This window comes from Kryptolebias marmoratus, linkage group LG14 (genome assembly GCF_001649575.2).
Source record: "Kryptolebias marmoratus isolate JLee-2015 linkage group LG14, ASM164957v2, whole genome shotgun sequence".
NCBI classification, from domain to species: Eukaryota; Metazoa; Chordata; class Actinopteri; order Cyprinodontiformes; family Rivulidae; genus Kryptolebias; species Kryptolebias marmoratus.
In genome coordinates, this window is record NC_051443.1 from 12,612,701 (window position 1) to 12,639,911 (window position 27,211).

Here is a 27,211-nt window from a genome sequence, read left to right on the forward strand (position 1 = left end):
ACTAATTAGGTTGCATACATCTAAAAATCAAAATATTAGACATTCATCATGGCGCAGTTTTAAAAAAGCAGAGACGGGATGAACGCTCAAGCATACTCATCCAGAACAGTTTTTCTTTTTTTGTTGTTTACTCTGAATTGCTGCCAAGATCTTCAACTCTTTATAATGAAGCCAAATATTCTGACCTTGACAAAGTCACATTGTGTACAAGCATAGACTGTTTCAGTATTGTTCTGTCTTATGCTAAGTGGGGCTGCATTGTAATTTCATCTGAACAATGATGATATGCACTTATACTTTCAGCCTGCTATGTTTGGTGTAAATTGTATTGTCAAAAACTAAGTATTGATGGCATAAATCACGCAATGATGTGTCCCTGAGGTTTTAGCTGTGTTTATAGTGTTTTTATTTATTTTTTTGCTTGTTCTCACAGTGTTTTTCAATTGAGCTGTTCTCAGTCTGTAGATATCATCTTTTTCGCTTCTCGCCTGAGTCCACTATCTTGTTTGTGAAGCCTTTTTTATCTTCAGATGTTTAATTAGATTTCTTCCAGAGTCCTTTGAGCTTGATAAATCGAGGTTTGGAAATTACTGATATCTTAGTTTCTCTGATAACTCTGTGGGCACACCGAGACTGATGGCAGTTCAACAAAACTTGGTTATGTTCACTGGATGCCATACTTAAGGTCATGCCTTAATTTCTTTTGATCTTTAGATATAACACAATTCCTTGGGATCACATCATAATTACTGCATGTATTTATGAATCATATTTCATTTTAGGACTGTCATCATATGTTATTGGTTGTAAAGTATGATGGTCAGCCATTGAAGCTGGTGAGGGAGAATGTTGCTGCTTCTGTGTCTGGTGGTTCTACAATTCTGGGGTCTGTAGCACCTACAAGAACAAAATAGTTGTAAAGGTTTAAGCTTGTCGGTGAGGATTTTTCCCTGTCTGCTTTATGTTTCTTTAGTTGGGCTATTCCTTGAGAGGGGGCATGGAAAGTTAAATCATTTCCTTCAGTGTCTTTATTGTATGTTGCAGTTTGTATAAGTCTTAGATCCTCTTCATACTAGATGAAAACCCTGCTACAATGTGAAAATATATGCCAAAACACAGATGTTCTTTGCATGGTCTTGGTGAGGCCTTCAGGTGCATATGGACATTGTAGCACACTGCCCACTACATGTGCCAGACAGTGATAGGTCCATAATGGTTTTGAGAATGAACAAAACTCATATAGTAAGGTCATAGTGGTTTATCATGGGGATGGCAGTGAAGTGTGGTGACAATGATGGCAGCACATACAAGCTTGATTATCAAGATTTTGAAGCAGAACTGGACATACTGGCCAGGTGACAAGATCATGGAAACAATCAAGCTGAGATGTGGTACCCATAGCTGCAGCTTGCCACAATCTGAGAGACTTGCGGCAGAGTGGGTATAAAGACCAGAGCATCTTGGGTATGTAGAAAGTAACAGGAAAAAACCTATTTGGTGAGTAAGAGAATAGCAGTGTCATGACTGTTTTCACACTGAAGCAAGTTTTCCAAATTTGCCCCAGTCCTGTCAAGTTCTAATACTGTAAGTCGTGTAGGTCATAGAGAGTGTAGTAAGGTCCTCATCCAGTGTGAAGAGGGGCTTTAACAGCTCCTGTTATTTGCTATGCTTCTATTATCTCAAAAAGCACATCCAGAAGTTGACAGTATATTCCCTTTTTAGGTCTTTCGACATGCATGTCCCATAAAGCTTCAAAGCTTACACAATTTAGTCTAAAAAGTTAAGTTTCAACAAATTTCGACAGGTGGTTCCTTGGAGTTGGTTTCAGTAATAAAGACGGGTGGGGAGCATACACACCCTTGTGGAGTACCAATGCCTGAAGGACTGTTGAGTCAAAAGTGATTTCCCTTAGCATAGCCTTGTCGATAGGTCTTTATCTTGTGTGCAATTGTCACTATATGAGTAGCTTTGTGCTTTTGTATCTGATTATTCTTGTTCTGTGTTTAGTCTTTCACAATTTCTTTGCTTTTAATTCTGCTAGTTTTGCTTTACTGTTTTATTTGGTAGAGCCTTTTCCTTTGTTTGCTCTGTACTGTCCACTTGTTTTCTTTTTGCTCATAGCCACTCAACTGTTGTTCTTCAGTTGTTCTTCAGTATATAATATCTGGTTCTATTTGCTTTTCATTAGCTTGTTGTCAGTGCATTGTTCCTGTTGTTTGTATTTTCTTGGAGCATTCATTTGGATTTTTGTAGCTTGGATTTCTGTTACTTTGGCATTGGGTCACTGTGAGATAAATGAAAGACTTTGGTTTGGATCTTGCCTGCCTTGGACTTTGATGGTTGGTTATGTTATGGATGTGACGAAATCCTCTACAATTCCATGTCTTTGTGACACACCTGCTGTTTCCTGCCTGTCAGGAAGCTGGTGCTCCACTGACAGATGTTGGAGAGACACTGAGCTGAGAAAGATTGTAGGACAGTACATTTGGCATGACATTGCTGGACAATGAGGTGATTCATTTAAACAGGATCCTTGCATAAGAGCTTGTGCAGATAAGGTGATGCAGCCACATGTTGACACCACGGTCCACAGACTTCACTTTAAGTCACAACATGGATCAGTTTTTTGAGGAAAAGCATTGAGTGGGGTTCAGTAAAATGGGTGAGGTCATAAAACTAACCCCTGATTGGCTAATGTAACACTTTATGGGAGAATACAAGGTAAATTCAATGACAATGCAACCTTGAAAACTATTTTAAAAAGCCAAGATTTGCTGGTGCGACTATTTTAAATCAAAAACAGGAGGGTGGCACAGCCAGTTTATCTCAGCTGCGATAGGGGAGTTACAGTGTTTGTCGGGATGTCAGTGGGGTCTGAGATTGCAATCTGTACAGTCTTACTATGTTGTGTGTTAGCATATGCACACATTTATGGGTGTGGCAGCTCATCATATGGATCTTAACTGAGCCTGACAGCTCATGTAATTCCTGTAGAAATGAAAAGCTGTTTTTTTTTTCCCCCAAGGATATTCAGCCTATACACCATGAGAGAACATTACAAATATATTTTTATGTTGATTGCCTTTGTACTACTATATTTCTGCTGAAAGTCTCATCTCGGAGAAGAAGAGATGGGGGAGAAATGATGATCTCCTGCTGGCACAGAAGAATGAATGTTTCATGGATGGACGGATAAAAAAGAGATGAGGTCTTGTCTGGTCTCTCTGCTTAAAATGCAATTTTAAAATATTGTTTTCAGCATGCCAAATTTAGCCCATTTTAGTCTTGACTGTACCTGACATTTTTATTTACAAAAGGTGCGACAAATCTCGCATGACTAAGAGCCAGCAGTGAAAGTAGCAAGAATATTGACAAAGAATGAAGTTATTTATTTCAAATATTGATGCTGATTTTCTTGCTAACTCACATTTAATTTTTTGAAATGAACAACCTTGGAATTCATTAGGTGGGCACAACAAATCTGCTGATTTAGTCCCATTTAGAGATGCGCGGGGGTAGCGCTCTTGTGCAAGGTCGCTCTCTCCCAAGCTAAATGACTGCAACGCAGGAGATTTGTACAGCAAATCTCTTAGGATAGAATAATGTGTGCGAGGTAAGGACACTCTGTAAGAATAAATGATACACGCTGACTCGAACAGCAAGAAAAATCAACACTGGTTAATGCAAGTTGACTTTGGAGTCACTTTGATCTTCCTTCTGATAGTCTGTCATCAGAACTGCTGCAGTTAAATTGAGGTACTGTTGGGCAAAAAGCAAAATATATTTTAAAAGTATGTTCTTTGGTTGATAAGTTTTGATTTCAGTTGTTTGTGTGCAAAATATTTCATTGTTGTAAGTCTCAGATCTGAGCAGTACGGCGACGTGATGGCTGGCTTAGTCATCTCACACCTAGGTCTATAACTTTCCATGCAAATTGCCAAAATGCATTATGTGAATGTTTTAAAGGCATAAAACAAAGAATAAATGTTCACCCTAAGGATGATCTCTTTCTAACCCTAACCATTTTGTTGATTTCTAACCATAACCTGGAGAGCTTATTGCCGAAAATCAACAAGGAAGCTATGATGTACTATAGTTTTCTGATTAACTAAACCAACTAACTGTATGACATATAATAATGTGAAAGAGTTGTATAAATATATATTTTTGCTAAAATCATGACTTCTGACTCTTGCCAATAAGAGTTTTCCTGATCCCAACCGGTACAGTATATGACAGAAGTGCTTTGATAACTTGAAGTAATTTTATTTTCTAAGGTTGAAACATTATGAACAACAAGCCTTGAAGTCTGATCTAAGACTTTGAAATGTCTTCGAACAACAAGAGTCCAATCACTTTTTCTTTGCTTTAATATTTGCCATGACCTGGATGTCTGAGAATCTACTTTAACTTATCTGAAGTCTGGTAAGTTGGACACATTTCCCTCTCTGACTTGATGGCATTAACACAGCAAGTTTCAAATGAATGCATCTTTATGCCATACTGTGCAGTGTGGAAGTGTTTGGTTCATTAAAACCATTCAAATATTGTTCATTTATCCCTGTGCTTCAGTGCATTTAATTTGAAATGAACAAATATGTACTTATATCCAAAGAATTAGGCACAAATATTAAATTATAATTTGTTTGCCAAACTAACAGCTTGGTTGGAGGTGGGGACATCCTGGAAAACTGCAAAATAGTAAAAGAAGCTGATAAACAAAGGAGTCCTGAACATAATTAGACAATCTTTCTTAGTTTGATAAAAAAAAAAAAAAACACCTTTATGAAGCACAGCATTTTGCAAAGCATCTAGCATCTGGGGGAAGTTTTTTTTTAAATCATTTATATTACCTTTATTCACTTAATTGGGAATTTGTGTAGTTCCTGCTAGTTTAAAAAGAAAAAAAGGTCTCTTCAAATCAGGTTAAGCTCAGTTTTAAAAACTATTATTTCAACTGTTTGTAAAAGACGGTGGGAACAAAGTTGCACTTCACTGAGAGGGAGTGAGTGCAAAAAGAATTTGACAAAGAACAACAAAACAGAACAATGCAGAGAGAAGACTTGGCAAAGTCATAAAGTATCCCTAACTGTAGATGTTATGATTACATGTCAGAAAATGTCAGAAAAATAGTCAACAAACTTGAGTTTAAAACTGTTAAATGATCAGTAACATTAAAAACAATACTGTTGAATATTAGAAGTATTTCACAGATATTTCTATAATGTTCAAGCTGTAGAGACTTTAGCAGTTTTATCACCTGAACAATGAGGCTGTTGCACATTGTCGCTGCTCATTATTTGGTGAAGTAATGTCTTCTACCTGAGGGCAGCAGATTAAACAGCCCATAAGAGGAATTTGAGGAGTCTGTGACATTACAAAGAGCTTTTTCTTGAATTTGTAAAGGGTGTCCATGGAAGAGAAAAAGTCAGATGAAATGTAAAATACTGAAGCCTATATTTAAATAAGTTTTAGGTGACACAAATCACATCTGTTTTTGCCTTAGGGCAGAACCTTAAATAAACACAGAAATGTGTCCGGAGAATGAAAAATGAGCAGTGGGAAGAGTCGTGTTAGGTTCACAGCTTCCCTGAATGCCACTGTTTGTGAACTTAGTGTGTAGATAGTTTGAGCTGAGGGTGTCCAGCTCCCCATGGTGTCCCGGAGCATTGATCACGCAGAACTGGGGTCTGAAGCGATTTATTTTTCTCAGAGAGGGAACAGAGGAGTCACAGAGGGATCTTCAGGGTGCTGAGCTGTATGGTGGCACTAATAGAGAGGCAGTGAAGATGAGGGAGTGGTATATTTTATTTCTTCTATCCATTTCATTGCAGTGGAAACACCAAAGACAACTTTTATGACTTACTTTCCCACAGACCAGGGCCTCATTTTACGCAGCTATGGAGGGTTGGTTGTTTTTTTGTTTTTTTTTTCACACTCTGAAGCAGCTGCCACACAGAAGTTTAGTAGAAGTGGCTTTTTTTTTCCTGCAGTAAATATTATGGAGCGAAGAAATCCTCTCTTCTGCTCTTTGTACCCACTCACATTTTTCCTTTTTTTTCCCGTAGTGTTTACTCTGTCCACATCCACTGCCCGCACTGCGCTGCTGTCTGGAATTTGAAGTTTCATTTGGTTTGTTATGCATAAGAATAACAGTGGGCATCCAGGGTGAAGTGCTTGATTGACTGAGGGGGTGCGAGTTGTGAAACCAGATGGATATGAATGTGAGAGTCCTCTCTGTTCTTGCCTGGAAAAAAAAAAACAACTCCAGACCCTGCTGCTGCTGATCTCAGTCCTTGTTGCTTCCTCTGCAACATTTCTCCCCTCGTATCATCACCGAGGGAGTCCTCTTTATTTTCAGCATCTGTGCTGTGATGATGAGAAACACCAGCTAACTAGGCCACTGCATAATAAGCAAAAAATAGCAGCAAAGCAAAAAGAATAGAAAAGAAAAGTGGGAGAAGAATAAGCTAATGAGGGGAAATGCTTACTATAATGCGTAACTGCTGACAAAACGAAGTCAGCAAGCAAAGATTTTCCCTATATTCCTGTATTGCAGATTCATTCTTTTATTATTGCTTACCTTTACCTATAACTTCCACAGAGGTTCATCATCTAATTTTGCCTGTGAAGCCCCTGAGCTGTGCTGTCATGTGACTGGCAATAAGCCTTGCTGACTTTTCCTTTGGTGTCTGTATCAACTGCAACCCTGGAATCTCTGCTGCTGCAACATTTTTTTGTGATACTCAGCATTTCTGCACTTGATTTACTTTGTCAAAGGCTCCATTATGTTCTTCTGGAAGATGCCAGATGTGAGATTCATCATCCCTTGTTTTTTTTCTTTTCTTTTTTTTTTGTTTCTCACAAAAGAAATACTTGACATTTAGCTTGGCATATACTGTAGTTAAGAGCATCATGGTGGGTAAAAATGAACTGTAACTGATTCAATGACTAGTTTTTGATTGTTTAAAGCAGCCATGTAGGAGGGCAAACTACTGGTTTACAGCAAGCGAACAAACCAAAACTGAAAAAAAAATTGTTGAACCATAATTCCTAAATAAGAACTGAATGAATTAATAAATGGAGAAATCTGTTCTATTTGTTTACATTTTCGATTAAAAATAACACTTACATTGACAACATAATATAAAACAACTGAAAAAGGAGTGGTGTAAAGCCAAAGCCAACTCAAAAGTCCCACAGAAATCCTCAAGACAGGAAAAAAAACAACTAAGTAAATATTTTCACTGATCTTAAAGACTTTACAATCATCACATATAAATCACTTCACATTATAACCCATAATTAACTTAGACTTGATTTTATTAAACCCAAATGCTGCTTTCTCAGTTTTCAACTCATCGTACCATAATTTGACTCCCAAAATGAAAACACGCCTATAGGACTGCATCTGGGAAAAGTCTTGAATGATTTAAGATCACCTATATTTAGTTGAACTTATTGTAATATTGCAGAAACTGCAAAGAGACCCTAAAGTACTGTGACTAAACAGCCATGAAGCCCAGTTCATGAGGCTAACCAGAAAAAAAAGGGTTTGCCAGGAAAAACAAGCCTTTGACTCTAGAGAAATAAAAAACCATCCTGTGCACTGATGAGTCCAGACTTATCCTGTCCTAAAGTGATGAGCACATAAGGAGGTGGAGAAAGACCCAAACAAACAAACAAATAAAAAAAACTCCCATAAAGGATTTATTTAATGTGACATTTTGGGGACTAAGCCCTTCTGCAGCCTAAATGACTGTGTAAAGAGTCTTCATATATAAGAACTTTCAAACCATCAAACCAAATCACACTTATATACACACAGCTGTTCATTAATACACTATTTAGATAGATAGATAGATAGATAGATAGATAGATAGATAGATAGATAGATAGATAGATAGATAGATAGATAGATAGATAGATAGATAGATAGATAGATAGATAGATAGATAGATAGACAGATAGATAGATAGATAGATAGATAGATAGATAGATAGATAGATAGACATGTCATTAAATGCATAACTATTACACTATACACAAACTGATATCCTGTAATAATCAGTGCACTACAAATGATTCAGGATGCAAGCAAAGAAGCACCATAGGTACACATTTAAAGATGCTCATGCTGTCTCTAATTTGGGAGAGGAACCACAGTTCTACTATAAAATGTAATATCTGCCATTCACATAAAATCTAATAAAAAAGACTGTTATAAACAAATCTGATGAAGACTCTTCATAAGAAAAGATCCTATATGAAGATAAAATGATCCACACTATGCTAAGACCCTGCTGCCCCAATGATTAGAGGATGTTATGTAACTTAGATCAGCTGAATGAATAAATATATTTTCTTCCCTGATGGCACTGGCATACATCAGGATATGGATGGCAGTATTTGTTGGCCTTGAACTGTGAAAGATTTTTTTCAGCTGTTATGGGATATTAATTTCATGCATTGGGTCCTCCACAAAATCCAGACCTTAACCCTCCTCTGAAAAATTTTAAGCTCTGCCAAAGAAAACGATGCAGCTGTCTGATTTTTTCCATCACTGATGCAGGACCTTGGCAAAAAAAAAAAAAACGTTATGCTAATATGGAATAAAAATAAATGGGTTAGGATTTCTTTGACTGATTAATGAATAATTCACAGTGCAAATGCTTTTGATTTTTTTTATTTTAATTCAACAATATTTAAGCAGGCTTCTGTTATTGATTGATGAATCTATCATAGGAAAATATTAAAAAAAAAAAAAGAAAAGTCAATGTGAAAGCAGCCTTTTTCTTTCAGAGTATTATAACCTCATCTTTATGAATCTGTACAATGAGTTTCAGCTCAGTGATGTAAGAAGATTTGAAGCAGAATTAAAAAAAGAGAAAACTTTTAACCAAGAGTCCTTGACTCAATCTTGGAGCCACCACTCATTTAGTATGTTTGGGTGCACTCTCTTAAATGTCCATATTAAGGAATGAGACATTGAAAACCTCTGAATAAGTAATATTAAACAAAAATGAGTCTTTTGGAGTTTAATCAAAGCAAAGTGGGAGGTTTTATGATTATATGTCAAGTTGTATTTATGGCCAGATACCTGATCGTGTGCTGCATTGTTTCTCCTTCTCTCTGTCTAGCGTTGAGCACGACTTTCGTCTACAAGAAGGTCAGGTGGTGCGCACGTGGAAGGTGGGGGACCCCCCAGAGGGCCCGCCACAGACTCCCACCCCCCAGGCTGCAACGCCGCACCAACAAGACTCTCCGCAGCTGGTGCGGCCCCCTGCCACCGCTAAGAAGAACCGCAAGAAATGCTTCTGGTTCCTCTGAGCATCAGGGGGATGGAGAAAGAGACATTTTGATACTGTCATGCACTTCACATGCTCATTTAAAAAGATGGCATCGCTTGGCTTTTTGGATTTTGTTCGAAAAAAGGATTAAAATGCAAATATTAAACTGTAGGAGGAGAGAGAGTGACAAAGGTTATGTTTTGTTTTGTTTTTTCTACCTGCTTCTGTTGGAGTTGATGAGAAAAGGTTTAACAAGGCTGCACATGTTGTTACTGTTGTTTTTAAATGCCTCTTCAGCACTTACAGATTTGATGCAGGTGCAGAGGAGTAAAAGTGCTGAATTCGAGCGAAAGCAAAAAGTTTAGTCGATGTTATAACTCATGGTTACAAAGCAATTAGGAGATATAAAGACAATATATAGTGTCCGGGGACACAGAATGAGAGGGAAGGCAGCAGATAAGATAGAGCATATTTTTAAAGGTTAAATTCATTGAATTTATGAACAAAGAGAGAAAGATACAGGAAGTAATTGATCCCCATTAACGAACTAATGAGGGTCAGAACACCAGCTTTTCTATCTTAAGACAATTAAAATAAAAAGAATTATAATGACCCCACTAAAATGTTTTACTATATTGTAACTGATGAAACCACTATGTGTGTCTACATGTACATACTGCACACACACACTCACACACACACACAAACAAATAGACATATTTACACGAAGAGCATTGTGTGAAAAAGGGGAAAATGGTTGATTGAGTTCTGTACATATCAGAGCTATTCTGCTTGGATGCTTTATTTCAGATATGGATTATTGCTCTATAAAAGTATTTTACCACAGCTGCCTGGTGTGTGTTGTCATTTAGCTTCAACATTGTTTTTATTTTCAGCAAAAATCAAATTTTCTCAAGAGTTTAGTACTTTTAATAGCAAAAATCAAATTAATGCAAATGAAGCTAAATGATTTGGAGACCCCAACATGACATAGCTTTTCTATGACAGTGTATAAAAATATTAAAATTGCTGCTAAGTACTGACTTTAAAATATCTTTGGCTTCAGTAGTCTCTCATACAAAGAGCATCAACTTCTCTCATGAAAGTCAGTGCTTCTGTCTGAGGGTTATGTGGTCTCATTAGCTAGATTCACTCCTTCTGATCACAGAGTACTTCTAAAAATTAAAGCTAGTTGCCTTTAAGGGACATATATTAGTCTAATAAGGTTATTCTACAGCTCAAACCTTTGGTTCAAACAAGGGTTAGTTATGGCTTCAAACGAAAAAAGTGTTGATGACCAAATGTCAAACTTAAGACTTTATAACATCAGTTATCAAACCAGTAGTTAAAATTGTAAAGGTTTTATCAAATAGGGAAACAAAAACCCAAAATAATTTCACACAAAACAAAAATCCAAAAGCATTTTTTTCTATGGAAAACAGTGAAACTGCTCAGTTCTCAGATGACAAAACCTGAGCAAGTACTTTTAATCAAACAGCAATACAGCAAAACAAATCAAATCTGCAAAAGCTTTTGACTCTACATAAATTATGACTGCCTATCTTCTGGGCAGAAATCCTGTTTGTTTCATCGCTCCAAAATTCAACATACATGTAGAAAGAAGCCACCAAACTGCTTCAAAAATTCACCAAGTTTTGAGTTTTTAAATGAAAGTAAACCTCAGAAGCTTTGGGAAACGATAACTTCGTCAGATTTCAAATGATTTTTCCTTTGTTGTGAACTTGGAAAAAAAAAAAAAAAAACAGTTTAAATATTATTTAGGCATCTTACTGCAATGGCGTGACTAAAAAAAAAGTTCCAAGATGAGCTGCAGGTGTTTTAGCATATCCTCTGCGCTCTGACTTTTTCATAGGGTAGATGGAATATTCTTTTTAGCACCAATTTAAACACAATTTGCTGATTCATGTTATTTTTAAACCTTCTACTGTATTTCAGCAACTTACTGTTCAGTTTTAGAAATAAAGTAGAGCGAGCTAATTTAAATGATACTTCATTTTATTTATGCTAAGCTGTGTGATGATGGGAACTAACCCAATTACGGGTCTGTTTCAGGACACATATAGGTAAAACAATAAACCTTACTTTTAAGAAAAATAAAAAACGATGCTCCACCAGTGAGGAACTGGAGCTGAAAACTAAGTAAAAAAACTGGTTTAAAACTGAGTTTTTAATAAGGAGCAGCTAAAAACCTGGAAAACCCTAAAACTAAAGCAGATAAATGACCCCTAAAAGGTGTGACAATTGGAAAACTAGGAACTAGGGTGTGGAGGAGATTAGAGAGCAAGACTAAAGCTCTGTGAAATTTTGTCTGTCTTGGGAAAAAAAAACTTTGTTGTGCAAAAATTGTAAGTAAAAATTTGGTCACGAGCTTGAGCCAGTGGTCTGGTCATTCAGTGTGACAGGTTGATTTAACGCTCGCACGGCCAAGGATGACCTGTGACAAATATCAAGCAGAGTCAGAAAAGTTCAGGAAAAATCATGCAGTGTGACTGCTGCTGCGTCCAGCGTCTTTTTCACAGCTATGAGCAGCTTCGCAGCTGTCTATTATCCTGACCTTCCCCCCCTCTTTTAAAAGTCTGAATCCAACAATAACAGCATTAACAGCAGCGTGTGCTTTACAATCATTGCTGGATATCTCAAGCCCACCCTCTTTCATTTCCAGGGTTTTATACATAAGACGCAATACAAATGATCAGGTCTTTACCAGGTTCTGAAATTATTCAACTTTAACCTCAAGTGTACAGAAATGAACAACAGATTCCATCATATCATCATTTTTTAAACAAAAACAAAACCAACATGGACAATCTGTGTGTGAAAAACCGAATGCTCCCCATCATTAATCAACTTGTAGAACCACTTTTAGCAGCAATAACTTGAAGCAGTCATTTTCTGTGGGAGTTCATCAGACTCACATGGTTGTGGAGGAATTTTGGCCCACTCCTCTTTACAGCATTGCTTCAGTTCATTTAGGTTTTCAGACTTGTGTTTCTGCGCAGCTCTATTAAATCATCACCCCTCCACCACTGTGCTTGACAGTTAGTATATGATATTTCAGCTGATACATTGTGTTTAGTTTTGTGCTTTATGGCCAAATTTCTCTAATTTGGTCTCATCTGTCCAAAGGACATTGTCCCATAAGTCTTGGGGTTAATTCAGATACAACTTTGCTAAGTCATAATCTTTTCAGTCTCCTGTTAATCCTTCGAAACAAACCAGAGTCATTGTTTTTTTGTACTGTCATAAAGTTTAAAAGAGGCCCGTAGAGTCTTAGATGGAGCTTTTGTTTTTTGTTTAGTTTTTGCGATTTCTCTGAGCACTGCATGGTCTGACCTCGGGGTGATTTTACTGAGACATCCACTTCAGGAAAGATTGGCAACTGTCTTAAATATTTATGAATATTTTTTCTCACTGTCAAATAATGGTTTGGATTTTCCAGATTGTTTGAAAATCGCCTTCAAGCCTTCCCAGATTGACAGACAGTTGTGTCTCTGGGTAATTGCTGATGTCTTTCCACCTTGACATTGAGTTAACACACACCTGTATGCCCCAGAGCTGTAAACTGACAAAACTCCTGTTTTTTTTACAGGTAGTAAAAAAGGTGGTCACACTGGTGGTGATGATGATCAATTAGTCAAGTGCATTTCATCAGCAGCACCTGGCTGCTACTTTCCCTCTTAAAACCTATGGAAACAAAAGAGTGTAGTTAGTTTTTTCACACACCTTTCATATTTTGGCTTTGTTTTTGTGTAATAAATAATGACATGGTGGAATATGTTGTGCCTTTTTATACACTTGAGATTAGATCTGAATAGTCTTAGAAATGGTAAAAAAACGTAATTTTAATAAGTCCTGTAAAGACCTAGAATTGAAAAAGGGTGGACTTCTTTCCCACCCTGACTGTATATTCAGTGTGACATTAATAATAACAAAGCAACATGATTTTATTCCAGAATATGTAACAAGTATGTTGATCCAAAGTGCAACGCAGTGGGAGCTTCTGTGATGTCACTTCACACAAAACAACCTGCGAGGAAAACATTGCTGTCTGAATATTTTTAACCACAAATTGTTACACTGTGCTTTTTGGTGAGGCAGAGAAATATCCCTGATGTTCTTGGTTAAACTGAAATCAACCTGTTAGATAAAAATTACTATTTAACCACTTCTATAAAACAAACCTGAGCAAATGTCTGCCAATTTCCTGAACACACACAGAAAATTTCACAACAGTATGCAACCAAAAGAGGCTCTTTATTCCTCAGACGGTGGCTCAGACAGCCCACTTTTGTGGACACTCCAGGGCAAGTCTCAGGAAATTAAGCCTCAGCTGTCTGATGGCAGTGAGAAGCCCCAAATATTACTACTTAGTAATTCATGACACACATAAGCTGCTTCTGTGAGGCTCTGAGGTGGTACGAAATCTTGGCCTAATTTCATTGGAAAGTTGCAAAGTGTTCGCCTTCAGTTTGTTTGCCCGCTTGTGGAGCAACTGCCAGTTTCATCTTCGCCTCAAACTAACCACTTAGAAACAGAAACAGTTTTGTTTTTGTTGGGAAAGAGTTATGAGTTGATTTCAAGCGTCCGTCTCAAGCAGCAGTGAAGGATCCCCTGGTCTTGTAACACCATCTCTTTTTAATTTTCCTGGACTCACAAGCCACTGGTACACAGAGGTGCACGAGAATACACACACACACCGTGGCTCGGGCAACAACAGAGGGCCCGAGTTTTACAATTTAACTCTAACCTGCTGTGCTGCATTGAGGTGTGGAGATTGAAAAGCCTTTGCAGTACGTACCAAAGCTTTAAAATAGGCAACACATTCACTCACGAACCCTGTCGCACACACTACTGCTCACAGTCTTGCTGCTAACATATTGTTCCCGGACCAACACAATGCATTATCTCCCCCGCAGTTGTTCCTCTCTTGATCACAACCAGGCACACGCTCCGTCCTGGTAACTCTGTGTGTGCCGTGCAACGCTGAGAGGAGTGTAGAGTTGTCAGTCATTAATCTGCTGCAGCACAGCCTGTAATCCTGATGACAGAGCGGAGCGGGCTTACAGAGCAGAGAGGATGTGAGCCCAGCCTGGAGTAGGGAACAAAGGAGCCTGAGAAGACTGGCTTTGAATCCACAAAGAGAACAGAAATGTGTGTGTGTGTGTGTGTGTGTGTGTGTGTGCACGCGCATGTGTAGGGATTGTGGGGTGAGGCAGGTAACTATTTTGTCAGCATTGCTGCATTGCTGTTTCAGAATGCTGCCACGCACACAAAAGCTGTAAAAGGTTGACGCGAAAAGCAACTCCACCTGCTGGGTTGTGACACTGACACATCAGGTCAACCAGCTCCGGTCTACACTGGTCATTGTGGTGCACCAGAGAGAGACACAGAAGTCTGCACAGAACGGTACGGAACAAGCTTATTTTGAGGGCTCCCTTAAAAAAACATCAAGGGTCAAAGTGGGCTCACGCAATTCTGTGCAACATAAGTCAAAGCTCGGCTAAAAAAACGAAGAAGAAAAAAATAACCATGTCTTGCGGCATCAACAAGCATGCATAATGGCCGTGTAAAAACAGCTACAACTGGCCCTGCCTGCTGAGAAGAAGCCGCAAAGCTAATACTGCATGAGTCATTGATCTTAGGCTGCTACAGAGGTATTATGTTTCACTTTACCTCATTACAATCAAAGAGGCTGTTTCACAGTCAATCAGACTGAAAAGTCAGAGATGCTGCAGCTTGTCCTCCAGTCCAGAGGCAAATTATTTGAATGCTAATGCAATAAATGAACAAACATCAACTGTCTATTTTCAGGGATTGAATAATGGTGTTTTTAAACAAGCCCCAAACCTGGGATTATACTTAAAACAAATTTCATCTTCTTGAACCCAGACATGAAGCTCATTAGACATCAAATGAATTAAAGCTGAATGTTGACGAAGGTATAGGAAATAAAAAAGTACACAAGTACAAACACACTGTCTGACACCATGCCTGGGCAAATCCTCAACCTTTACGTTTCAGAGGCATCACAGACAAATACTGAGAAGAGTTAAATAATGAAAGAGAAAGTACTCATTTAAAGATGACCTGCTAAGTTCCTGAATCAACTCCAATAGTTTCAGATTGGTTCAATAAAATATAAGCTAAATTTCCCCCTGACGTTGCTATCAGTGATGCAAAAAAAAGGGGGGGGAGGGGAGAGGGGGTGGAATCAAATTTAAATACAGCATGGCTGAAATCAGCAGAACACAGAGCTGAAGCAGAAGCAGTGCAAAGAAATATGATTAGAAATGAATGTCACGTGTGAATGCAAACAGAAGAAAAAGTAAAACACCAGTTAAGTAATGCACCAGAGCTTCCTATACAAAGTAAATTTGGTTAGTTCAATACATTTTGCCTTTACTGAAAACCTCAAAGCAACCAGATAGAGCAATTATTTTAAGATGGAGGATTCATGACAAGGTTGCTGATAGGATTTATGTTGGATGAAGCTCTGAAGAATCAGCTAAATCTCTCAAATGTATATATTTGTGGTTTAAGACATCTTGAAAGTGAGCTGTGGATTTTCATTTTCATTTTTTTTTTCTTTGTTCTCATTTTTTTTTTTCACTTTGAATAGCTTTTGTGGTTCTTATTTGTTTTGAGCTGCGACGCAGTGATCAGTATTCAGATCACCAACTTACTTAAACCACCTTAAAATTCTGCACTGTCTTGGGATGAATGCAGATTCCTTTCTCTGCTGTCAAACTACATGATGAGATTCTTCTATTCTGTTAACACTAAAGGACTTAATGCTAATTTATCTAGAGAGCCAAATGAAATATGCTTTGAAAAAGGACGACATTTAGAAAGAAAGAAAGAAAGAAAGAAAGAAAGAAAGAAAGAAAGAAAGAAAGAAAGAAAGAAAGAAAGAAAGAAAGAAAGAAAGAAGTCTTTGCCAAGGTTGTTTACAGGCTACAGACAGCTGAGGTTGTGCCCAGAGAGTATCATTCTAAAAGCCAGGTGAGATGATTAGTAATCCTGAACCGGATTATTAAATTAGAAGTACATTTTGATAGATGGATCTGCCAGATCTGCGTTTGTTGGGTAGACTTCCTCCCAAGTCACAGAAATTATTTTCTTTTCATCTGATTTTAAAATATTTTCTCATTAGTTTTCAGCTATAGTCAGTTACATTGGGGAACCTGAAAAACAATAGCAAATTTGAAAAAAAAAACAAACCTGCAATCAAATCAGCTGTCAAGGTTCAGAGTCTCCAGACATTATTGACAAAGCCTGGAATATATAAGTTTTCACCCTAAATATTTAAAAATGGTGGCAATATTAGGTGTTTTTCTTTCAATTCTTTTCTCTTGGTCCTATTTCTCAGGTGGAGCTGTGGATTGTGGTGGCGCTTCAGCCACGCCATCTTGTATTACCTGACTGCAGATTGCTGCTCATCTATTCATCAAGAGTACTGCTATGTAAGACCAGCTTGATCCACACTCACTGCCAGATTGTACATGGCAAACTACTGCCATCTTAGATGTTCCTCTTGCTCTTTAGTTGAACCTCCTGTGTTTTTGTTTTGTCTCTGAGTGAAATTTCTGGAGCCATTGTTGCGAACAGAACCCAAAGTTTCTTCTGTGGCACTCTTATTCACCTGAGACTGGAACCTTACTCTCCTGCCACTCACCCACAGCTCACCTGCCTGCCAGATCTTCACCATTGCACCATGCCCCATCTCCTGAATGTTTCTGAATCCATTAGGAAAAAAAAAACAAACAAGTAAGGCTTTTAACAGTCCCTTATTTCAAAGAAATAATCTACTTTGTTTCTGATGGTCTAACTATCATCTCCCTCTTTGTAGGCAACCTAAAATCCCACAACTTTACAAGCTGTACATTCAGTATTTACCTTTTGTAAACAACCTATTTTAAACAAATGGGTTATTTTTTGTCTCAGTGGTCACCTCGTTTGAATCTTCCAAACCTGATGCATGATAGAAAAGGTTAAGGCAGCTCTTGTCAAATTTATGGTATAAATTTTCCTCTGCCACTGCTGTCGGTGATGCAACAAATAGAAATAAAATGTTTGTCTCATCCTGTGTTAGCATATATAATGCATTTCTAAGATGTGGGAGACATTCAGTTTTTCTTACAGTCATTTCCAGCTGGGGGTCAACCAAGGACTCTACCTCACACCACTGCCTTTTGTTGTATCTCCTTTTTTGATGCTTTGGTCTCAAACGCCTAGTGACATCTGTAACAGCCTATGGTGTCGACTTGTGACAACAGCCTGTTTTATTTGCACATCGTGTGGTGCACATTTGAGCAACCTTTTCAAAACATTTGCTTAAGATTTCCCTGGCTCTTTAAAATGGCAACACAGCATATGCAATTGTTCTCAAACATGAACTAAATAAACTATTTTCTTCTCATTTCAGAAGAGAGCATTCAGCTCTTGAAAATGTAAACTTCTCACCCCAACATGCACAAACACTAATAATGTCAAACAAGAGCGCTTATAATACAGCAAAGCATTTTGAACAAAGAATAACAAAAGTTCAAATCTGTGCTGCCTGCAGGGCAGTGAGTGTGCTCCCGAACACATTTGACAATTATTTTCAGGGGAATATGTCACTGTCTGAGAGCTTTCTGAACATCAAAGTAGGCCTCTCTGAAGACAAGTTAGATAACTTCAAAGTCTTGTGACTGCTTTGCCAAGAGGTGCTTTTCCTTTGTTTTGTTCTGGTAGCGTGTTTTGCTCTCCATTGTTGGAGGAGATGATAGGAACTGTGGGGGCATGTTGCATCAGGAAACTGTTCCTTTGAATTTACTATTCAAGGGCACAATGGACTTTAAAGGAACTATATGCAAGAAAATTACGGGCATTTAAAACCCACACATCAATGGAAATTAAGGGAAACATTTAAACTCAAACAATGCCTTCTCAAAGTATAACGTTTCGGCCTCAATGATCAGGCCGCAAGTTTGGCACTTCCAAATAGAAAGAGCGGTTTGTAAATTGTGTTGCCTTTGCTACTTCCTTGTTCCAGAGCCAATCACATTTTGACATCTTGCCATATAGCAGAAGAAAATGCCTCTGAACAAAACAGTTTCTGTAATTATAGAAGCAAACAAATACAGCAGATTTGTCACATCTAACTTCATAACTGTGGTTTAGCCAACTGAATGGAATGGGTGTAGAGTATTTATAAACTTGTGTTTCAATCAATTTAGAGATGAATGAACCCAATTCTTCTCTTACAGAGGCCGAAGCTCATTGAGCCATGACTGAACACAACATTCAGAGGTTTTATTAATAAAAAACAAAAAACGGACCATTTAGGAAAAAATGGGTCTACAAACCAGCACAACAAACCCAACAGCCCGAGTGGTAATCTGGTTTCAACAAGCCAGCATGCCAAACAGCCAGAAACCTCAAAGGTAATCTGACTCAAGACTGAACAGGCATGCAAGAGGTCCCGAGTTCAGATCCCTGATGAGCCCCCAATTTATGTTACGACCCAGCTCGTTGGTCCACAACATAAAATGGAGACTGAAGCCTTGTTCAGAGTTTAACACTTTTATTATTTAAACCAGTCCTCTAAAAAAAAAAAAAGAAATCAATCAAATGGTTTGCTGTGAGATCCAGGCAACTAGCAGAGAGATCATATTTCTCCAGTTTTAGCCTCCCTCCATTAGCTTTTCTGTAAAATCCAGAATAAATCTAAACATTGTTCTTCTAGCATACAAAGCTCTTAATGACTGCACTTCATCTTCTCTTAAAGAGCATATTGTTTCATAATTCCCAGCAGAGAACTTTGCTCTCAGGCTGCAGGTTTACTTGTCATTCCAAAAGTTTCTAAAACTGACACCTCAAAGCATGTTTTTTTTCTTTGTTTGCTTATTGCAATGAATCAAAATGTTCTGCTGTTGAAAGTAAAAGTTCAGATTTTGGTTGTTTTAGTTGTCTTTAAATAGTCACTTGATTACATGTTACTTACAATAATTCTTCTGTTGTTTTCTTCAACTTGTCCAAGATCTGCTCAGACTCCCAGTATTTGAAAAAACATTAAAAAGGAAATGTGCATTTAACACTGAAAAATTGTTTTTTTTTTTCTGCATACAAAGTGCACAGACTGCCTTGATTTAAAGTTAAATGGCTGCTCGTGGTGCAAATATATCATATTTAGGACCATCTGGTATGCAAAACCTGATAGAAAAGATCATCTGCTACCTCATTAGAAATGATCAGCTGTGCTGCTGCGTTCATTTACCTCAGCATAAAAGCAGAAACAATAGTCTGATACCTACAAGACTCCTTAATTAGTAAGGCACCATGCAGAATGCATTCCATTATGAGCCTTGTATACGTGCTGCATTTCTACTGGGTCTCAAGTGACATAATTATATGAGTATTGCTGCTGCATTAATTGGAATCACTATCTCTGAAGATCAGTGTCCATGTATATCATCAAGCAATCTCTGTGATATTGGCCCGCAGCCCATTCAGGCAAAGCAGAGCCTCGGCGTGTGAAATATAGGATGAACCAGATCAGCATTTGTTAAATTAAAACCATAATCCATCAAATCTGTGTCTCTCCACCAAATTACGAGAAGGCATTTATTATTAAACAAATTTGGATTGTTTCACTTTGCACTATTGTTTTTTGTAATCAATTAGGTAAGGTAAATGTATAAGGAATGACATATTGTTTAAAAACAATTACACAACAAGGCTTTGATGAAAGGCTAAACAAGACCAAAAATTTCTCATCGCCTGGATTAATGCAAACAGATTAGGCTATAATTAACTGGGATATGGGGATGCGTTGCGTCACAAATTCTGGTAATCCTACTCCAATTGCTATCAACCACCAGCCCTTCAGTGAGTATTGTGAAATAAAATAAAACAAGCAACATTAAGCTCTTTGGCTCAGGATGATAAGATTTGCATCCTCTGCGTTACCTGCTGCAATATAACAAGCAGAACGGGAGCTATTCAAAGTTTAGACGTAATACAAACAACTTAATTTAGTTCATCTCCTTTTCTAATGTTTCTTCACTAATAACTTTATGCAAATTAGGTTTAATTGAATGTTAAATACAGTGCTGTTGTGAGAAATTGGTAAATGTGATTCTTCTTTGTCACATCAAGAAAACTAGGTTAAATAACTGTAGAGATCCAACTCTTACAGTTGGATTTCTGTGTCTGTCACTGTGACTTCTCACCTCTGGAGTTGCTGAACTTCTCACTTGGCGGCGAGATGGAACATTAAATTTTCAGAATATTTTGATGGTCCCTTTTTTAAAGCCATGAAGGATTTTCTTGCGATTGCTTCAGACTGACCCAGTTTAAGTGACAAATTTCCAAACGCGGGGATATATATTCACAATGCACACTGCGCTGTGGTGCCAAGACGAAAGGCTGTTGGCCAAAAGAAATATATATAAATAAATAAATGAAAGATAAATAAATAAATGAAAGATAAATAAATAAATATAATTACAATAAAACTGAGTTTGCAAGCTGCCTGTGTCCATCTTTTTCCTCCCTTAGACATTCTCTGTGTTCAGACTGATTACAGCAAACATACAGACCATATGAGGATCTGTCATTAAAAAAAACTACAACAGAGAGGTCACATTATCAAAACATGTTCACTCTTATCTTAATAGCTTTTCTCCTCATGCTATTCTGGATCCCCAAATTACCAGAGGAGACAAGAATTTCTGTCACACTTTGAAGAGGGAAAACATGGCTGTGCAGAACTCTACTAATTATTTAGAGTCAGATATTCTCTGCTATTTAACACTCTCAATTAAAAAATACTTATAAATAAAACCTGGTTACAAATATTAACAATAAAATACTGAACTTTTCAGGTGCGTCTTGTCCCTTTCCTGAATGAACAGAGCTCTTTTTGTGCTAAAATGTGACTTCCCAGTAATGGTTTGATGGTTATAATGTTTTGGCTTATGTGTGTACATGTAAACAACTAAGTTATATATCTATTTTTTTCTATTATTACTTAAGTTTCAGTTGAGAATAAAATTAGGAGGAAATTTTATATATTTTTATTACTAAATTTACTCAAAGACTCAAAAGAATTTCAGGGCTCATTCTGAAGGAAATACAGTCCCTCTTACTGGTTTATTGTCATGCATGGAAACATTAGGTTTTTATTTTAAATAACAAATATCCTATTTTGTTGCACATTACTTCTATTTTTTCACTTTAGCTGTGAGTCAGGGTCTAAAGAGATCTAAACGGGATTCATGGGATCAAGTTCTCCTAAAGATTTGTTATTATGTTTGTTCTGTTGCTTTTTGTGAAATCCTAAAATGATACTTTATTTAAATTATAAGAGCGATGATCTATTTAAATGGAAAATCTGGTTTAGTATAAACACTTTCTTTGATATGAACAAAAACCTCAACCTCTGGCATGAGCCTACATGAACTTGGTAATATATATCGTCTTTTTATAATAGTGCTTTTAGATGAAATAAGGCAAATAAATCCACACAATGAGCACGAGTAGGGGAAAAAAGAACGTCTAAGTTAAAATATGTTATACAATGTAACAAAGGGAATTAGGAATGTACTTCATAAAGTGAATAATCTTCTTATTACAGGGGTTAATAAAGTTCAGTGTGGATTCAATACAACATTCCTGACTAACGAGAAAAGCAAGTCAAACTTTATAATGAACATTTCAGTTCCATATAATGTTTGTATTAATATCATTACATTGGAATCCCTCTTGTGTCTGATCATTTGACCTGTGTCTTTTGAAACTTTTTTAACTCAACAATTTACATAACAGGGGCCTTTATGCTTGCTTTCGTGATGAGCAAGCAGTAGTAAATGCTGTAGAAAAGGGCATGCTTTTGTACTGATGTACAGGCAAACCTGTAAACCTGTGCAACACACAGGTGAGGTCATTAAAAGGGACGGACATGATTAGTTAATCTGTGGCTCCCATGTTAAAGTAATTTGATAGGTGGCTGCTGCCAGCTAGACCAAGCCAAGTCTTTGACAGCTTCAGTCGACAAACATCCTTCCGTTTCTGCAGCACATCAAGAGCACTTTTTTTTTCTATATTATTTCCGAAATAAACTTTTAGAAATGAGAAGCAACTTTAGCAAAACTGGGAGCAGGAACCAAGCGTGAATCTTCCGAGGAAGCCTGTTATTTGATTGCAAGCAGAAAAAAAAAATGCATTTTTTCATGCTGTGGATGGGAACTCTCCTACAATTTTGTCATGCAACGATTTACACAAACGACTGGGCCATAAAAGTAAGAGGGGACCTTGAGTCTGTGAACAGGATAGCGAAGAGATATGGATTCATCAATATGGGTCAGGTGAGTGGGCTGAAGAGCAATTAAAAGAAAGAAAAAACAAACATAAGAAGCAAGTTTACTTTAGGTTTTAAATAAAGTCAAAGTATATACAGAGAAATGCTGGGCAGAAACAAGAGGATAGATTTATTTTTGTTAAACAAATAAAAGAAAAAGACATTTTGCTGCTCTAATAAAAATGATAAACCTTCCTAGGTGTTACTTTTCTGACTAAGAAAGATGGAAATACTAATAAAAACAGATAGCAACTTATTTTCATCAGTGGATCATTATTAGGAATACAAAGAAGTTGAATAAATAGATTAAAAAAAGCACACTTTGCTTTCATGCTTCTTAACCTTATCTCATTTTCCCACAACTAACCATGAATAATTTCAGGTTAACAGTAAAAGTTTCACTCATCCTGCAGGGTTTAACGGTTAAACCCTTACAGGGTTAAGACCCTGAACGTCATCATGGTTTTTTAAGGTTGCAAGATGTTAAATAAAACAGTGATAAGGTTCGCTGTTATAGTCACTGAATGGGCACATGAATATTTCAGAAAAATAAATAAATTAACTATGCCCATAAAAACCCAGCTACTCTCTTGGGTTAGTTGCTGTAATGAAACTTTCAGGTTTTAAATCCTCTGCAGGTAAAATGAACTAGAAAGCTCAATTAAAGCTAAAAAGGCATCTTTATAGTGCTTAGATAAAAAAAAGAGTAAATGTAACAACATAACCACCAGGGAATAAACCAAGGCCATTATTTATTCTGTTCTGTCACAAAAATGGCCAATTAATGACTTTTCTTATATTAAAACATAAATTGCTTGGTATTACAAAAAAAATATCTGCCTTCATCATGAGACAGCTGCTCACGTGTGCAATTTAAGGCCCACACTGACAAGCACACACACAGCTGCAACATGGCTGAAGTCCTGCGGCTCAAGTTTCCATTACCTGCAATACTATCACAGGTGTAAGGTAGCTGGCTGAATGAAAGACACCAACAGCTGTTTGAATAATTTAACATCTGCTTGGAACACTGACCAAACAAGAGGAGCAGCAGGTTATTCAAATTTTAAAAAAAGAGAAGAAAAGTTATTCATATGCATGTTTCTACAGATTGGAGACCTGAAGAGTTACTACAGCTTCCGTCACTGCGAGACGGCAAATCGCTCCACTGCAAGCAACGGAGGAGTGACACACCACATTGCAAAGGAGGCCAAGGTAACGTAATGTGATATAAGGCAAGATGAAGGACACTGCTGAAATATTAATGAGCGGCATAAGTTTTGTGAGCTGTACAACAACAAGTTTGCAATCTCAATGTGGGGAAGAATATGTTCATCTGTTGTAAATTTGGGCCTTTGAAACTCTGCAGAGCTAGTTAACATACAGTATGAAGGAGAAACACTAAAAACTGCATAATATCCACCAACGAATTATCTTCTGCATGGATTCTGAACAGAAAACAAAAACAAGTTTCAACAAAAGATATTTTTATCTTCTAAATTTGGACCAAGTGATGGCACTTTTGCCGGAAGTTTCCAGCAAGTTTTGTTTTTTTCTCTTTTATTTTTAATTTTTCAGTAATTCTTTTGAAAAAAAAAACTTGCAGGTTGCTGTCCACCTGATGAAATGTGTTGGGGGGGAAATGAAAAAAAGATAACATGGAAGGTTTCCAATTGATAGAGTCATACAGTCATGCCTTACAGCCTTGTTTCAAAAGGACGTGTCTACATGAATGCCCTGTGTTTTACTTTGAAGGTGGAATGGCTGCAGCAGCAGGTGGTTCACAAGAGAACAAAGCGGACCTCTGGAAGGAGTCACATCCTTGCTCCTAACATGAAGACCAAAGTCCTTCCTGCTAATATTCATCAGTCTAACAGCACCCAGACAGAGCGCTTCACTGGCCCTATGTGGAACAGTTTGTGGTCCATTGTGCGTCAGTTTGGTTTGCTTAACTAAATTTTTGAAATATAAGCATATCAAGACAAACAGAGCCTAAAACTGGTTTGTACTTCTTAAGAGCTAAGTTGAATGTCTGGCTGTCTGCTTCACAGCACTGCGGCAGTGAGTCAAATGCCTGCCTGTCTCACATGAACATCCCAGGGGCCTGGAGGAGAGGATATACTGGGAAGGATGTGGTGGTGTCTGTCCTAGATGATGGCATTGAGAAAGAGCATCCCGATCTGAAGCCAAATTATGTAAGTGCCCTGGGATGGGAGGCTTTTCTCAGGAAGGGGACATTAATCATAAGCAATTTGGCCGAGCTTTTAGTGGAAGAGCAAGGAGCTGAGACAGATATTGCAGGCAAGAGCACTTGGATTAAAGGTTTAGAAAGGCTGGTTAAGAGTATTGGAATGGACATTAAATGTCCGATCCACTTAACTGTGTAGGGACTAGTGAATAATGCTCTTTGTGATTTGTCTGATGAAATGGAGACAGATAGCTGCTGGCAGCTGTTATGTGCTGCTGCTTACTATTGTCTTGATTTAGGATCCACTTGCCAGCTATGATGTGAACGGACAAGACCAAGATCCTTCTCCGAGTTTTTCCGACAATGCTGCTAACTTGTAAGTACATTTTATCTATAGATCTCTCTTTGCGCTCTCTGTGAATCTTCCTAATCACAACCCAGTTGTTAATTAATGCAAAGTTTTCCTTTTCATTTTTCAGTAATTGTATGCATGTATTGATGTGCAAATTTCCCAGTCTGAAGTTTTGTTTTGTCACCGACTTGATGTGGTGGAAAGGCTCCATCTTCTCCTCATGCATATGCATCCAACCTCAAATTCTCATGTTCTCCTCTTTTCTCTGAAGCCATGGGACTCAGTGTGCAGGGATGGTGGCTGCAGCTGCAAATAACTCACAGTGCACTGTTGGAGTCTCGTTCAATGCTCGGATAGGAGGCAAGTCCATGTGATGGCACGAACGCAGCAGTCTGAGATTGGAGTTTTGTTGTGGAGTCAAACATAATTATTTTCTTTCTCACCACTTCCTGTAGGCATTCGTATGTTAGATGGGGATGTGACAGACATTGTGGAAGCCCAGTCTTTAAATTTCAGGCCACAGTACATTGATATTTATTTAGCTGGCTGGGGGCCAGAGGACGATGGGGCCACATTGGAAGGACCTGGACCTCTGGCTCATCTTGCTCTGCAGATTGGCACTGAAACAGTGAGTGAAGGAGAAAAGAGAAGCCTGTGGAAAGGCTGTGTTTGTTTACCTCAGGGTCCACTTTATTCCCATGTCTTGATATTAATATTTTTGGCCTAAATATCAATGGTTGGTCTTTTTCTGCTTCCTGAAATTAAAACAGGGCCGACGTGGGAAGGGTTCAATTTTTGTGTGGCCGTCGGGGAACGGAGGGCGTGCAGGTGACCACTGCTCCTGTGACGGCTACACCAACAGCATCCACACCATTTCTGTCAGCAGCATCACTCGCACAGGAATCCAACCAGATTTCCTGGAGCAATGTTCCTCCACGCTGGCAGCAGCCTACAGTGGTGAGGAGACAGAGGAGATGGTGAGTTCAGGCTCTGAGAAAACTGTGAAACATTCCAGGTTCAAATGTGAAGCGTCAGAAGATATGACTGGGACATGTTAGTCTACAAATATATCACTTTACAATACTGTAAGTTAAGGTTTGTTTGATCAAAAAAATGATTCAACAGTACTTTTACCCTGTTTGCTTGAATCAAAAAAGATTCTGACCAAATCTAGAGCAGCTAAATGGTGTTTGGTGCAAATAAATGTTTATAAGACCATAGGAATCTATAAGAGTAGCTTTTTAGCAAGAATAATGGAAACATTTGCATAACGTATGTCAACACTGATTGAAACAAACACCTAATTTGCAACATGTACTCAAATGTTCATTGGTTAGAGAGTGGAAAACAAATTATTATGTTGTAAAATCTCATTACAGTGGTATTAGATTACCTCCTTTATGGTGAAATGTAATTATATAGATAAATGAAATCAAGTGAGTTTGAAGTGCTGTTGAGTTAAAAAATCCCAGCACGCATTGCATTAAGACTAATACTCTCCTGCTTGTCTTGTGAAAAAAGTTATAAATTCTAGATAGATTGTTTTTCTGTGATCTGATGTAACATCTGTAACTACTGTTTGCAATTTTATTGATGCCACTTGGAACTTTAATTGAACTTCAAGGGATGTTTTTTTTTTAAAGTCTGTATTCATATTTGACGTCATCCTGCCTGACCAGCTGCTCAAAGCCAGAAAGAACACATTTGGAAACAGAGGTGCAGATAGGAGACAACTTGTGCTGTTGAGTGTTATAGTCTGAGACACCTGTCAATCAAGCAAATATGCCCCAAACAGACCCTTTGTAAAGTCGCAAAACAATAATTTTCTGTTTCCCATCCTCAAAGACATAGGAAGTTAGAGTATATCTAAGTCTATGGAAATTATGTCATATGAAGAGATTGTTTGTTTGCTTTGTGACAGCTGTCTATGAATGTACAAACTTTATTACACTGTTAAAATAAAATAAATACAAAAAAAACAAATGAACAATGTAATAAATAAAAAAAACTTTAAA

The 27,211-nt window shown here is 37.7% G+C and overlaps 2 protein-coding genes across 5 annotated transcripts in view; both read left to right on the top strand.

Moving 5' to 3' along the window:
* Nucleotides 1-10,128, top strand: part of LOC108231025 (flocculation protein FLO11) — a 41,714-nt gene extending 31,586 nt beyond the window's left edge. For all 4 annotated transcript variants that reach the window (XM_017407817.3, XM_017407821.3, XM_037979624.1 and 1 more), the window contains exon 4: nucleotides 9,141-10,128. In XM_017407817.3, coding sequence (XP_017263306.1) covers nucleotides 9,141-9,330 — 190 coding nt within the window. In that variant the 3' untranslated portion in view covers nucleotides 9,331-10,128. The remainder of the gene's footprint in view (nucleotides 1-9,140) is intronic.
* Nucleotides 10,129-22,384: 12,256 nt separating this feature from the next.
* pcsk5a (proprotein convertase subtilisin/kexin type 5a) overlaps nucleotides 22,385-27,211 on the top strand; it is a 32,781-nt gene continuing 27,954 nt past the window's right edge. Inside the window, exons 1-8 of the mRNA XM_037979594.1 lie at nucleotides 22,385-22,663; nucleotides 23,767-23,871; nucleotides 24,412-24,585; nucleotides 24,708-24,851; nucleotides 25,144-25,220; nucleotides 25,468-25,556; nucleotides 25,652-25,824; nucleotides 25,967-26,173. Coding sequence (XP_037835522.1) covers nucleotides 22,517-22,663; nucleotides 23,767-23,871; nucleotides 24,412-24,585; nucleotides 24,708-24,851; nucleotides 25,144-25,220; nucleotides 25,468-25,556; nucleotides 25,652-25,824; nucleotides 25,967-26,173 — 1,116 coding nt within the window. The 5' untranslated portion in view covers nucleotides 22,385-22,516. The remainder of the gene's footprint in view (nucleotides 22,664-23,766; nucleotides 23,872-24,411; nucleotides 24,586-24,707; nucleotides 24,852-25,143; nucleotides 25,221-25,467; nucleotides 25,557-25,651; nucleotides 25,825-25,966; nucleotides 26,174-27,211) is intronic.